The sequence below is a fragment of the Aphanomyces astaci genome, assembly GCF_000520075.1.
Source record: "Aphanomyces astaci strain APO3 unplaced genomic scaffold supercont1.5, whole genome shotgun sequence".
Lineage (NCBI taxonomy): Eukaryota > Oomycota > Saprolegniomycetes > Saprolegniales > Verrucalvaceae > Aphanomyces > Aphanomyces astaci.
In genome coordinates this window covers 388,538-401,770 of record NW_009798268.1, presented here as the reverse complement: position 1 = coordinate 401,770, position 13,233 = coordinate 388,538, and the positions used below count along the sequence as shown (strand labels likewise).

The 13,233-nt window shown below is 50.4% G+C and overlaps 7 protein-coding genes across 11 annotated transcripts; 4 read left to right on the top strand and 3 right to left on the bottom strand.

The window, feature by feature from the left end:
• Nucleotides 1–940: 940 nt before the first annotated feature.
• H257_02911 (hypothetical protein) lies at nucleotides 941–2,437 on the top strand (the record flags this gene model as incomplete). The annotated part of the gene is made up of 3 exons (XM_009826741.1): nucleotides 941–1,464; nucleotides 1,505–1,739; nucleotides 1,795–2,437. 3 exons carry the CDS (start codon nucleotides 941–943, stop codon nucleotides 2,416–2,418), a joined length of 1,383 nt encoding a protein of 460 aa, XP_009825043.1. The 3' UTR covers nucleotides 2,419–2,437.
• Nucleotides 2,438–3,280: 843 nt separating this feature from the next.
• On the top strand, nucleotides 3,281–4,297 carry H257_02910 (protein RarD; the record flags this gene model as incomplete). Its single annotated transcript, XM_009826740.1, has 1 exon — nucleotides 3,281–4,297. The coding sequence occupies one exon, from the start codon at nucleotides 3,281–3,283 to the stop codon at nucleotides 4,295–4,297; it is 1,017 nt and encodes a 338-aa protein (XP_009825042.1).
• Nucleotides 4,298–5,628: 1,331 nt separating this feature from the next.
• On the top strand, nucleotides 5,629–6,866 carry H257_02909 (hypothetical protein). 4 transcript variants are annotated; one of them, XM_009826736.1, is made up of 7 exons: nucleotides 5,629–5,706; nucleotides 5,757–5,892; nucleotides 5,948–5,967; nucleotides 6,015–6,110; nucleotides 6,154–6,485; nucleotides 6,541–6,623; nucleotides 6,677–6,866. In XM_009826736.1, the coding sequence occupies exons 1-7, from the start codon at nucleotides 5,668–5,670 to the stop codon at nucleotides 6,769–6,771; spliced, it is 801 nt and encodes a 266-aa protein (XP_009825038.1). In that variant the 5' UTR covers nucleotides 5,629–5,667; the 3' UTR covers nucleotides 6,772–6,866. The 4 variants fall into 4 exon arrangements, with proteins under 4 accessions (XP_009825038.1, XP_009825039.1, XP_009825040.1 ...); XM_009826737.1 differs by having other exon boundaries at nucleotides 6,541–6,866; XM_009826738.1 differs by having other exon boundaries at nucleotides 5,629–5,892.
• Nucleotides 6,867–6,999: 133 nt separating this feature from the next.
• Nucleotides 7,000–10,102, top strand: H257_02907. 2 transcript variants are annotated; one of them, XM_009826733.1, is made up of 11 exons: nucleotides 7,000–7,080; nucleotides 7,138–7,320; nucleotides 7,380–7,434; nucleotides 7,491–7,568; nucleotides 7,621–7,680; nucleotides 7,732–7,823; nucleotides 7,871–8,312; nucleotides 8,403–8,662; nucleotides 8,718–8,954; nucleotides 9,009–9,210; nucleotides 9,270–10,102. In XM_009826733.1, exons 1-11 carry the CDS (start codon nucleotides 7,007–7,009, stop codon nucleotides 9,516–9,518), a joined length of 1,932 nt encoding a protein of 643 aa, XP_009825035.1. In that variant the 5' UTR covers nucleotides 7,000–7,006; the 3' UTR covers nucleotides 9,519–10,102. The 2 variants fall into 2 exon arrangements, with proteins under 2 accessions (XP_009825035.1, XP_009825036.1); XM_009826734.1 differs by having other exon boundaries at nucleotides 9,009–10,102.
• On the bottom strand, nucleotides 9,630–10,098 carry H257_02908 (hypothetical protein). The gene has a single exon (XM_009826735.1). The coding sequence runs from the start codon at nucleotides 10,080–10,082 to the stop codon at nucleotides 9,771–9,773; it is 312 nt and encodes a 103-aa protein (XP_009825037.1). The 5' UTR covers nucleotides 10,083–10,098; the 3' UTR covers nucleotides 9,630–9,770.
• Nucleotides 10,103–10,249: 147 nt separating the features above from the next.
• On the bottom strand, nucleotides 10,250–11,487 carry H257_02906 (hypothetical protein). The gene has a single exon (XM_009826732.1). The coding sequence runs from the start codon at nucleotides 11,436–11,438 to the stop codon at nucleotides 10,275–10,277; it is 1,164 nt and encodes a 387-aa protein (XP_009825034.1). The 5' UTR covers nucleotides 11,439–11,487; the 3' UTR covers nucleotides 10,250–10,274.
• A 512-nt stretch (nucleotides 11,488–11,999) lies between these two features.
• On the bottom strand, nucleotides 12,000–12,748 carry H257_02905 (hypothetical protein; the record flags this gene model as incomplete). The annotated part of the gene is made up of 2 exons (XM_009826731.1): nucleotides 12,114–12,748; nucleotides 12,000–12,035 (listed from the first exon to the last, which is right to left on the bottom strand). The coding sequence occupies exons 1-2, from the start codon at nucleotides 12,525–12,527 to the stop codon at nucleotides 12,000–12,002; spliced, it is 450 nt and encodes a 149-aa protein (XP_009825033.1). The 5' UTR covers nucleotides 12,528–12,748.
• Between the last annotated feature and the right edge of the window lie 485 nt (nucleotides 12,749–13,233).

Below are 13,233 nucleotides of genomic sequence, written 5' to 3'. Positions count from 1 at the left end.
CGACTCGATCGTGGTGGCTAGGGCAATGTGACCCCGCTTCATCATCGCGTCCTGAATCGATGTATTGACAGCGGATTCTTCCACGGGTCGGTAGTTTTTGCTTGGATTTGATCGCATTCAAACGCTCATTTCTTGGCCCACAAGGTCGTCTGTATGTAATATTAAGCCGTTTATAATTCGACAAGACCCGCTGAATCACATTGGGGGCGGTCCGTTTCGGTAGGTTTATAGCATTGGGGGTAATGCTTATGTCAAACGCTAGCGGTATGGACAGCATTTGGCTCGTCAAAGTATGGCCCGCTTGATGGGCCAGCGGCTGGAGATGCGTGCGCCAGTGCCACGTCCCTCACGACATCGCTAACAACGCTGATAAATGTCGCCAGGAACTCGTAGATACAGCTGGTGAGTGACGGCACTGTGACAAGGACGGGCTCAGCACCACGAGACGTTTGGACGGTTCGTTGTTGAGCAACTCCCACGCACGTTGCTCCCCTCGGACTTTGGAGTACTAGTATGGAATGCGACGCAGACTGTTCCAGTGGGCTCTGTGAGCACCCTGCCAGGCAGGGGGGTTAGTGTCGCATCTACCATACCGTTATCAAGTGAGCAAACTAGGCAGCCTGTTGGAGGCTGCGGACGATGCCTCGCATGTGGAGCAAGGTCTTTGCAAGCAACACCTGGATCACGTGGGAAGCAATGTTGCCGGCGGCGCCGGTCACAAGCACGGTTCTAGATAACAGGCAAATGAGAAAGTGATTTCGATAACTTTGAATGCAATTAATCCAAATGTCATTAAAGTTGTCGAATTCACTGTAATTATTAATACTAGGGTAGGACTTTTTATTATGACACGCTCCATTGAGTAGGGTAGAAATGACCAATCAAAAGGCTTCGTGGGACCTAACGCGTTTGGATTGGTTCATTCCATTTTGGTGCGGGCATGCAGACCTCGTCGGCCGTTGGCCTTGGTGCAGTGCCGCCAAGCAGTGATCCGCAGCGCCTCTTGAGCTATGTGCTGAACATTATGCCTCAATACACGTCTATGGAGCTGAGCACGATGCACTTCCGACTGTACAACCAGCATCTGCGCTTGGAGCTGGAGCAGATGCGGCAAACACTCGAGTTCATGCAGGAGCGCGCGCACGACGAGGAGGACAAGCGACTGTTCCTCGAGAAGTATGCGAGTGAAGTGGTCAAGGAGCGAAACGAGTTGCTGCATCACAAAGGCAAGAAGTCGCACAAGCTGTGGCACAATTGCTGTCGGAAGCATGCGTCCTACGACTTGGACGTGACCCCTTCCATCGCGTCCCTCCGCGGTGAAAAGCTCACGGAAGTGGGGCTGCAGTTGAAGCAAAACATGCAAGCTCTACAGGAAAAGGACCGACTGCTTCAAACCGCCCAGCATCTCGCGCACACCAAGCAAATCGAATTGGACGCGCACATGTCGAGCTGTCGCAAGGAGCGGTACGCCATCCATATTGATTGATGTCTTATCACATCGTAGGGATCAACTGCATGACTACATTGCCCAAATCTCGGGCCTCCAAACGGCCCAAGAGCGTCAGCTTTACGAGGCACAGAGTCAACTAGCCGTGGAAGTTGAAGCTAACGACAAGAGCCATGGCGAAATCGACCAGCTGCACCGTCGTCTGGAGCAGGTCGAAGGGCAATTAGAAGAACAGAGTGCCGTATTAGCCGACAAAGACAGTCAAATCCAGCATTTGACGCACCTTTTAGAGGTAAAACCGTCCATCCAATACAACACTCTTGGACTCAGACATCTGTCGTGGTTAGAACGCCGCAGATGTGGAGCGTCAGCTGCAGGACGAATGCCGGCGACTGGCCCATCCAGGCCGCCATGCCGAGATTGAGGCGCTGCACAGTCAAGTGGAAGCGTTGCAGACGGCGGACATGACTCAACTCACGCGAAAGTACACCAAGCACATCCAAGTGCTCCAAGACCAGCTGGACAGGCAGAGCCGCACAATCGACGGACTCGAGCAAGAACTGCATCGCTTTCGACCGATGACGCTGGACGACATGTCGGACAAGGACACGCCGCCGTCCGTGGCCGCGTCGTCGTGGCATGATAGCCTTGGGTCGGTGTCTCAGTACTCCCGGGTGTCTCTTTTCGAAGCGTCCCACCCACTGCCGCCGTCGTTGGTGTCGCAAGGTCGAAGTCGTTCGCGTAGTAGTAGTAGCAGTAGTAGTAGTCGCCGTAGCCGCAGTCGTACGAGTAGTACTAGTAGCAAGCCACATGCTGGCAGCGACATCGATCGAGATGGGATTTTGCACCAGTTGCAACTGCTGGTGCACGAGTCTACCCACAGACGCCAAGTGGAAGAAGCCCAAGCTAGGATGGACCAAGATTATCTCGGCCTCGTCCGACGTCGCGTCGATGCCTATGCGTCGCATTAAGATGAAAACTACTTCGAAGTATTAACAGTATTGTTGTACTGTACCAACCAGTGGTGATTACTGTACCTATATACCAGTACTAGTACCGTACTAGTACTACGTACTACTACTTCGAAGTGAGCACTTACTAGCAGCATTCCTCTACGAAGCACTAACGTTAACATTAACGTTACCGGTACATTGTTGGGCAGTTAACGTTACCTGTAGAATTTGAGGCCAAGTGGATGGTACAGCAGAATGAGCCATAGACTTCGACGCCTGCTAATATGCCGGGTTACCGTGGAGGAAGGCCCTGGTGCTGCAAAACGAACTGCCGGTACAGTTGCTGCAGTTAGTGTCATGTACTAGTACTCGTTAGGTTTATTGGGAGGAAGTACCCGTAATATTTACTGGTACTACTGAGGAATCAATGTGCATTGGCCAGGGTTACTTCGTAATGTTCTGGATCAAACCGCTTGGAGTCCCCCTGTGGAACGTGTCTGTGGCCAGCAAGCATTTTTGCGTGACCGCAAAATCGTGACGTTTGGAGCATTTTTGCCACGTCGCACGTTTCTCAAACATGATGCCATGCCATTGGCTGATGAAACAGCCAATGAAATGGCTGGTCAGACTGGTTTGCGGTAGACCAGATGCCTCGTCTCGCGAGTGACCAATCACAGGGGATGCACGAGCTCATTCACAGCCGAAGAAATCGTCTGTCATAGATTTTGATTCCACAGACAATGAGATTACCAGTCGGATGTGCTAGGCCCCAGAAAATCACCACCATAATGAAGGCCACAGTCGTGGTTCGAGCCTTTGTAATTGTTTCGAATACCTCCCCCAAACAATTATTCAGTCTTTCTTTCCCCCCATCCACACCATGTCTTTGCTTTTGGGCGTGATCTACGCCACCCTGACCAACACTGTCTGGGGATGCTACCCACTCTATTGGAAACGGCTAGCCGAAATCCCTGCGTTGCAAATCACAGCTCACCGCATCGTTTGGTCCTTCGTGCTTCTGGAGCTCCTCTTGGTCGTCACGGGGAGGTGGAAGCACTTCCACAAGACTGCGTTCACCCGACTAAACATAGCCACGGGGGCCCTCTCGGGTACCCTTGTGGGGTCGCATTGGCTGTTGTGGGTGTGGGCAGTCAACCGAGGGTTCATCGTCCAAGCGAGCTTGGGCTCGTTCATGATCCCACTGGCCACCATGTTCCTCGGCATGCTGTTCTTAAAGGAACGTTTCCGACTTTGGCAGTGGGTTGGCATGGCGCTGGCCATTGGCGGGGTCACTGTCGTGGCAGTTGGCAACGACACATTTCCGTGGGTGTCATTTGTCTTGGCGCTGACCTTTGGCTTGTACGGACTCGTGAAGAAGCAAACCAAACTCGACGCGATCGAGGGCATGACGCTGGAGTTTGCCATCATGTCCATTCCATCCCTGACGTACTTGGTGGTAGCCGAAGTGCACAGTCAGGGGGTGTTCAGTCATGTGGATGTGACCACCGACTTGCTTTTGGTCGGGGGCGGGGCTATCACGGCCATTCCGTACGTGTGGTTTTCTACTGCCGCCCTTCGCCTCCCCATGACGATCTTGGGCATCTTTGGCTACATCGTGCCGACGGGAAACCTCCTCATTGGTGTGTTTGTATACCATGAACCGTTCTCCACCACCAAGTTGGCTGGGTTTGTGCTCATTTGGATTGCTTTGGCTGTATTTTCTGTCGAAAGTCTGCTGGTTCCAGCTGCCTCTGTCGATAGCAAAGACCAACTTCCAACCTCAGTCATTCACTCGCTAGACGTAACAAATGCCAACGCGTCAACGACAGAAGTGGGCGATGCCTACGTGCCGTTCGAAGAGCACAGTCCAGTGCTCGTAGTCGTACAACGCGATTAAGCGTATTATATCTAATAACCCATCCTTTGCACACTATCTTGAGGCTATCCTGAATGGCCATACAAACCACCGTTGCCCGGTATCACCTACTTGTACCTTAACTATAATACTGTATAGCAACAGTATTGCTGCGTTGTACTCCGGAGTATAGCGACACGCACAAACCAAAGGTGCTGTGTTGCACAATCGTGGGGGGATACTCCTGTGTCATGATGTCAGTTATCATTATCGTAAGATATGACTCTATGGTACTAGTAACGTTTACATGTGATATTTGTCCTGCGTGCGACTTGATTTGATTGGTTTACAGTCTCCCCATTGGTATTTTGACGAATCGAAATCGTTTTGGAGTTTGAGATACAGTAACATAACAGTGCCAGCTTCCTGACATCTCAAACATCTCCATTAGCGAACTCCCCCCGAATCACCTGAGGATGTGTCATAGATATTCTGTCTTCATCTTTGAAGGCATTGATACAGCTCCATCAACACCACGATGGAATATAACGTAAGAAATCAGTTTAACTGTAAGATATCTTTTTGGAGGCGTTGGTGTCAAATGCACATAACTTGACGTTAACTTTTAAGTCAGTTACAATAAGCTAAAGTAACTTATTTGAGTACTACAGTACGCTTAGTGATTCCAAACGACAAGCCGCACCGCTTTCACTACATAATCAAATTACTTCTATTACTAGTACATATTAATACTACCTTCACAGTTAAACTTTTCACTTTAAGCATTTGAAATCACATTTTGATAAACAATTTAGGATAACTTTTTAACTTGAAGTACAGTATGTATGAGTAAAGCATTGAAATTCTGTGTTTACAGTTAGGGTACGCGGTTATAACAGGTTAGATATATAAATATAGTTTCACAAAGTTATGTGGTTTGTACTTCAGGTGTGGAAATATGTTCACCGAGTTATAATTCCTTTGTAAAGGTCACAAGGAAATCCGTTTGGCCACATCCTTAAGCTTAGTTACACTCAGAGAGCACTTTGGCCTTCATTATTGTGGCATCCAACTGTACCATACACAATGCAAGTGAACTTAATCCAGGAGTGCTACTCTCCTGTAATAAGTTCACTTGCATTGAGTATGGTACAGTTGGAGTAATACATAATGTAACTGTACTTCGAAGGACTCGAGGGAATGACGTATTAAGCGCCCCCGTGGTACTTCGAATTGGCATTTCAATTGTGTATTGGGACAAACTACTTCGAAATTTCAATACTTTAATCAATACGAAATTTTAGTACCACGGGGGCGTTTAATACGTCATTCCCTGTAATCCGGGCTGAACTGTGCTAAATTATCCGGAGGCACATGATCATTCGGGTTGAGCATTCGTCAACAATTGTACCATGGACATCAATACGCTCTTCGGTGTGAAGGACCAAGTCGTAAGCTGCCAATGGATGGAGCTGGATACATGAGAGCGAGGTGCCTGTAGGTGCTTATCACGGGTGGCTCCCGCGGCATCGGCAAGATGATGGCCGAGGGCTTTGTGCGCAACGGGGCCAAGGTTTACATCTCCGCTCGTAGCGACAGCGTGTGCAATGAGACGGCGGCCGAGCTCAATGCAATGGGTACACCTCTACAAAGCATGTCCATCGCATATTCACACTGATGGGTTCGTTCTAGGCCCTGGCAAATGCATTCCTGTATATATTGGCATGCTTCCTGCATTGCCTCATTCATCCACGATTAGATCCCGGAAGATGTGAGCACAGTGGAAGGCTGCCAGCGCCTCGCCAAGGCTTTGGGAGAACACGAATCCAAGCTGCACGTGCTTATCAACAACTCGGTATACGTCAGTGTGCATATGCACCCTTTCACACGTTGTGTAGGGCGTGGCCTGGGGCGGGGGATTCGATGCCCACAGCGCCAAAGCGTGGAGTAAAGTGATGAACCTCAACGTGACCTCTCCGTTCTTCTTGACCAAGTTCCTGCTTCCTCTACTGCAAACCCATGCGCGGGTCATCATGGTGGGGTCCATCGCTGGACTGCAGCCGCAGGACCTAGGGACGTTGGCGTACGACACGTCCAAAGCTGCGATCCACCACCTAACGCGGGTGCTGGCGGTGCAGCTGGCGCCTCGACAGATCACCGTCAACTGCATCGCGCCAGGGCTCGTACCGACCAAGATGAGCCAGCAGATCGCCACGGCCACCGGAAAAGGGTGCGTGAGTCTTCTTGCTCGATATGTCTTGAGCATGACGTCTGAGATTGGTCAGATTTCAGCAAATGGCCGACCTTGCGATTCCTCTGGGGCGTCCGGGAAGTCCATCGGACATGGCCGGTCCAGCGCTCTTCCTCGGTACGTCCTCCAAAGGTTAAGCCAGAACTTGAGCAAGATTCTGAAAATGGTAGCGTCCCCCGCGGCCGGATGGATTACTGGAACTGTGTTGGCCGTCGACGGCGGCCAAGTGTTTGCAACTCCCACGGGAGATCATGCCAAGTTGTAACTGCATCCCGTCGCCAGGCTTACTAACTAGTAGTACTAAAAACTATGCACTCGAACTCGGTATTTTCATTCAAGCATCTATTAATAGAACGCTGCATGTCTCGTTTGCTTAGACATGTGTACTAAGATTACTACTGTACAGTAGTACTGTACTAGTAGTCGATAATTAGTACTACTATTGATAGTAGTCGATAGTTTGACCTGTGAACGGGAATCTATAAATAGAGCATCTTGACATGGATGTCAGGTATGGACGGCATCATGTGCCGCCGTCTTCTGTCGTAGCCCCTGTCAAGGGTAGCAAGAAAGGGTACGCCGTCATGATCATGCCAAGACGGGTATTTGGTGAGCCGTCATGCACTTGTAGTGTCGGAGTAACTGCAGTTGATATCGGACAAATCTCTAAGCTCCCCGTCGTACCAAACGCCCGAAGTCGCCCCCCCCAACAGTCCGCAGGCGTGACCGACGCAGCCCTCACGACAGTGTTCAAATCAGACGTGATGCTGCTGCAGTTGAAATGCGAGAAACTCGAACGCCTCTGGGGTACCAGGTACATGAAGCGTTGGATTGTAAACACATGGTTGAAATGAGAGAATTCATGTGCTGTAGAGATAGCCAGTCGCCGCCCACATGTGACCACGACATCCGAGCCATCGTAGCTCAAGTACGAACCCACAAAACAGTAGCGAGGTTATCTGCAGCCGTGCATTTTCCATCTAGACGTCGAATGTTGAAGCGATATTAGCCAGAGAAAAGTACGCGTCCATGGCCGAAGCCGTGTGCAAGTTGTCGTTGAAGGTCGCGCATCTTGGTGATGGGCGTTTGTCGCTAATGTAACGTCATCGCATAGATTGAACTCAATGACCTCGTGGGCCGAAAGATGCAAGCGGTTGAAACTCTCGTGTTGCAAGTAAAACTATAACTCAGATCTGCCATTTTCTGAATACGATCAACTGCGTAGAACACTGCAATGGCACCAACGCCAGAACAATGGACATTGCCGTCCACAGTGACACTCTCCCGTCTACCGACCTTCCTCGCACTCATCGACAGGTTGGACCTTCATGCTGGTTGATCATGACATCAATAATATGTCCTAGATTAGTCCAATTGCATAGTACCGTCGCAAGACTCGCCGTCGCCCCACCACAAAGTGCAAAGTCGTACGAACCACACAACAACGCCCCACCAGAAGTAGTAGTGTCAATCGAGCCACATGGAAAAGAAGAAGCGTTGAGGGCGCACATCCAGCAACTGCAATGTGAACTCGCGCACACCGCCACCGACTTGCTAACCAAACATCGCGTGGCGGAGAACCGGTGGCACCGCGAACTAGAAGTTCTCAAGCACGAATGTGCAGCTCTAAACAACACGATCATGGGGTTGCATGAGGAAGTGGACGTCACCAAACGCGCGCTGCGCCACACGACGCAAGAGCTAGAAACAGCCTCTTTAAAGCTCGAGCTGCTGCAGCAAGAATGTCAGCGGCATGACACTACGATGAAAACCCTTGTCGGCGAAAACGAGGAGATGGTGAACCAAGTACGAGCAAACCTATTTACATGGGAAACACTTAGCGGATTTAGGTAGAATGAGCACACGTCATGATTATACGTGTTGTTTGTATGATAGCTTCGCGACCGACACGCCACGGCGACGGCGCACTGGACCGCCGAACTCGATGGAATCCATCGGCGGTTCCAAACACAACTGGAGGAGGTCCATGCTCAGCAACGAGCCCAGCAACAACAAAGCGATGAAAGCCACGCTACGCAACTGCAAAGTGCCTTGGACAAAGTTGCAACGCTCGAAGACTCCACGTACGAACTCAAAGGGCTGGTAACCACCTTGACAGAAGAAGACGACGCCCTTGTCCAGCGCATTGAACATTGGTACTGCGTAGTTAACTTAGCAGAACATGATATGGTCACTGTACGCATGTGATAGGCTGGCTAGTGTCGAAGGGCCGACTGTCTCCCCCGAGTTGGCACTGGATGTTGATGGCATATCAGCGCTCAAGGTGGCGAAGCCTTTGGCCCGTGCATTCCAAGTCTTGGCTGCCGTCGTGCCGAGTGTGGCGGCATCTGACGCTAGACAGTCCACCACGAGGCAATTCGAACGGGAATTGCTTGTCGCTCTAGGCGAAGTTGCACAGGCCAATGAAACCATCTCATCTTTAGAAGCGTAAGCTATGTCGAATGGAGAACCAAGCAATTGACATGATATTGAACTCCTTAGGCTGGCGCAGACTCGATGGGAAGTGATCGAGCAACTTCGTGCGCAACTGGACGAGTGGACGGTGCAACGAGGGATGAAGGAGATGGCACTGCAACAAAGCATCACGAGCTTGAATCAAGAAATCGCGTGTCAATTGGACTGTATCGACCAGTTGCAAAAGGACAAGCGCGCATTGGTCCAATCGCAGTGCAACGATAGCGAGGTGGATGGTTTCACTGAAGAAGGATAAGGATGATGGAAGATGAGATATTATGTTGGCAGGTTCAAGCCATCGACTCGTATGAACAGGTGGTCAAGCAGGAGATTCACGTGATGAAGCGGGCGTTTGAGCTCAAAGCACGGCTCGCGATGGAGCAGATGGACACCCAGGACAGAGCCCATTTCAAACAAGTGCAAGAGTTGCTGCGGAAACACAAGGATGAGCGCATGGCCGACCAGCTCCAGGCCAAGAAACTTGCTCATGAATGTCGTACCTTGCAGGAAAAGTGCAAACTGCTCGAGGCAATGTGACGGGACAGCAGGAGAGCGTGCTTACAGTTCGCTATACTGCATGAAACTTGGCCACTTCAGTAACCCCGTCGGAATCCAGCAAGGCTAATACATGATGGAATGAACAATCTACGAGTAGAAGGTGGATGGATATACATCGGTAGCTACAATAATTGAATTCTTCGTATTCCGTAGCCTAAAGGTTGGCATTGCTTTGAAGGCTTTGAAGGTTTACACCGCGATCACGTTGGGTACATGTATGAGTGCTAAATACTACAGGATCTTCGGCAGCGCTAATAACTCTTGGTCAATGGCATCGATCTTGTTGACTTTGGTGGCTATTTGGGCGTCCGTGCGATCAAGGTCGCGAAGGAGGCAGGCGCGCCGTGCGGTCAGCCGCGCCAGCACTTCCGCCGTCTGTCGCTCATGCGCGCTTCGGATGAGGTTTCTGGCGTTGTGAATAGCTTGGCCTTGTTGATCTCGTACTGTGAGAGTGGACACGCCTTCTTCAAACGTCCTCGACGCCACCTCGCAGCGGAAGTTGCTCGACCGCGGCGTGACGATGCAGTTCAGGACGCTCGACATGTTTTGCAAGTTGGAATGCGAATGCTGAATACTACAACGGGATTGGTCTAAAAACGAGATTTTTTCTGGCGCTGGGATTGGTGCAACCGATGGGATAGTGGCCAATCAATTGCACCAGCCCCAAATGTCGTCGCTCTACGAAACTCACACAAACGTTAGGAGGTCCATTACAAAGAAACGACTGTATGAGCGTTAAATGTAGCCACTTTCCTCTTCACTAGATGAGCACGAGTCATAATCTACTTGAATAGGATCTGTGATGGTCGCGTAGCCCAGTCGACGGTGTGTGGGGGCACCCGTTGCCACACTCAGGAGGGCCAATAGTGACATGACAATCGCTCCACTATACACGACTACATGCATGTAGTTCGACAGTATCTTCCACTTGGCCGCAACTGAGATGAGCACACCAGGTCGTCGAATAAACATGGGGCTCAAGTAGCATCCGTCGCCTCCTTCGGCATGGCATAGCTGTCCAGCTTGTAACAGCGCGGTGGCAGTAGTGTCGGCCGCGCTACGGACCCACTTAGTGGCCGCAGTTCCATTCTCGAGGTGTACTTGCTGGCTTGCCTTTATGAAGGTGAGGTCAAATGCAGAGGCGTAGCCTGCCACGATGTTTGAGGCATGGGAGCGTTGTACAGACCACCCTCCGCCCACAACACCTCGGACTGTTAACGCACCGCCGTGACCGTTCACACACTGCTGCATCGACTGTGACACCTCCAAACTGATATCATGATCCATTGGATTCATCCACGCCTTGGTGTGCTTGGAGACAACTGCCAAGGACTTGTCGACGACATAGTACACACTCTCGACTTGACCTTCCACGTGGAGTAGGACGGCATCTGCCCCGCAGAGGACCACGATGTCGCTCCTAACTGCGCGAGCTACGGCAGTTGTTTCGGACGAGTTTGTATTCGGGTTGAAGCAGTCGCGGACGATTGGTGATTCGATTTGGATTGCACGCGCCGTCGCAGGTAGTGAGTCGTTGGCTAGCTTGGCCACCGAAAAAAGAGATGATGGCAGCAACATGGTAGAGTGAATCGCGTGCAACGCATTTTCGTTGGGCTGTAGGAGATAGCTGTCGAGACACAGCGACAGACTGGTGTGATGGGGCTCAGAGTAGTGTCCAACTGTGACGTTGTGCTGGTTGAACGACAAGGAACCGTCATCCACGACACTGTGAGTCCATTGGACAAGCGCTTGAATCCATTCGGCAACTACCGTGAGGTCGACTTGACTGGCTTGCGTGCGACTACCTACCGTCGCCACGACCAAAATGGATTTGACAAGCAAGGACGGTCGAAGGAGCATCATGGCAAAGGAAAAGTAACAACCTGTACATGAATACATTCATGTATTGGAAGTCACGTGCTACCGGCCTTTACAAGCAGAAACTGTGCGCCATCGCAAAACTGGTCACTTTAGTGACGGCAAAGGCATACGTTCCAAACATGAAACTGAAGAATTCGCAGTGTACATATGTACTGTGTTTGGGGGTTTCAAATAATGCAGTGGGTAAAAGGACAATATAGTACTTGAAGTACTCCGGAGTGTATACTAGTATTTATTAATAGTAAGTACATATAGTCCTTTTACCCAAAATTTGGACTTTTGTGCTGATTCGCCAAATCTATCGATCAATTCTTTGTTCTACTTACATTTGTTAATACTATTATTAACCCGCCAGGACTGACGCTAATCATCGTCCAGTGTCAGAATAATAGTCATTTCACATAACGTTATGTGAATTAAGTGGCCGCACGGACACTGTTAACACGCAATATCCGGGGTTTACAGTACAGTTTTTGGATTTTAATTGGTCGTATATCGATTGTCTGCCGATTTGGTTGTTCTGCTTATTGAGCACCCAAACTCTCCAATTTCGAATAATCGAGAATAACACTAGTATAGTTAGTCCATACTTGGCAGAATCGCCGACAGATGCCGCTACATAGGGTTTGTTTATTCAAACCGACGAGCGTAAACCATTCAATTTGATATATCTTATGTGTTATATTACATAACTTCGTCAGTCATAAGCACCGAGAGCGCGAGCTTTTTGTGGCGTAGGAGTGTGATGGGGTTGCGGAGGCGGATGACGCGACTGTCGGGTAGGGCGCCGTGGGGTCGGATCGCAAACGCGCGGTAGATGCTGTACTGGGAGCCCTTTTGCGTCGCGCACTCGAGTTCTTGAACGCTCATTTCAAACACGCGCTTGTCATATGTCGACGTGCTCTTGACTTCGATAAACTCGGTGCCTCCACTCTGGTGGTGGATGCAAATGTCGTACGGACGACCCGTCTCCTCGACCTCATTGATCCATTCTACCGATTCGGGGGGGTACTCTGTCCGGAGGAGGTCGTACACGTGTGCTTCCCCCACGCGGCCGATGGCAAACTTGGCTTCATCGGTGAGCGAGTTGGGGCGAAACTGAAACATCCGGTCACCCGAGTCAGAGTGGGGGGGTCGAAGGGCAAAATCCTGGCGCGGACGTTTGGCCAGGGGGAGGTCCAGTGGGAACAACTGCCGCTTCAATGGAATCGGGTCTGGATTTTGGTGGCGATGAGGAGGTGGTTGGAGGGAGCGGGCGACGTGCGGGGCGACGAGGGGCGACCAAAGCAGCGAGACCACCGTCGACAGCACGTCCGGGAACTCGACGGGGGTGTTGATGTACAATTTGAATGCATCAAGCACGGCAGGCTTGGCTTCAATTATTACCCCCGAAGAGGTCCAGTCGTCGGAGCTTGGGGGAGATTGAACGGTGAATGAGACTCTGAGATTCTCGGCCGACCAGCACTGCACCGAGTCCAAGAAAGCTTGAATGGGTGGTTGCTACGCATGCAAATACGATGAGAAACCAGGTCCATATATTATAAACGACTTTTGACGTGCTAGAAACAATATGGACAAAAAAAGCCAATATATTTACAGTCAGTATACATACATATTGCGGATTTGATACAAATTTGGGGAGGGGGTCGCGACGACCAAACCGATCCACAATCGATCTGATTGGTTGAATTTCATTGAGAAGGTTTTGATTGGCTAATAAATTTGAGCTCATCGGAGGTAGCCATTCAAATCGATTTAAATTCCACCGAGAAACCACAACACAATGAAATTTTACTCGAAAGCACAATACCTG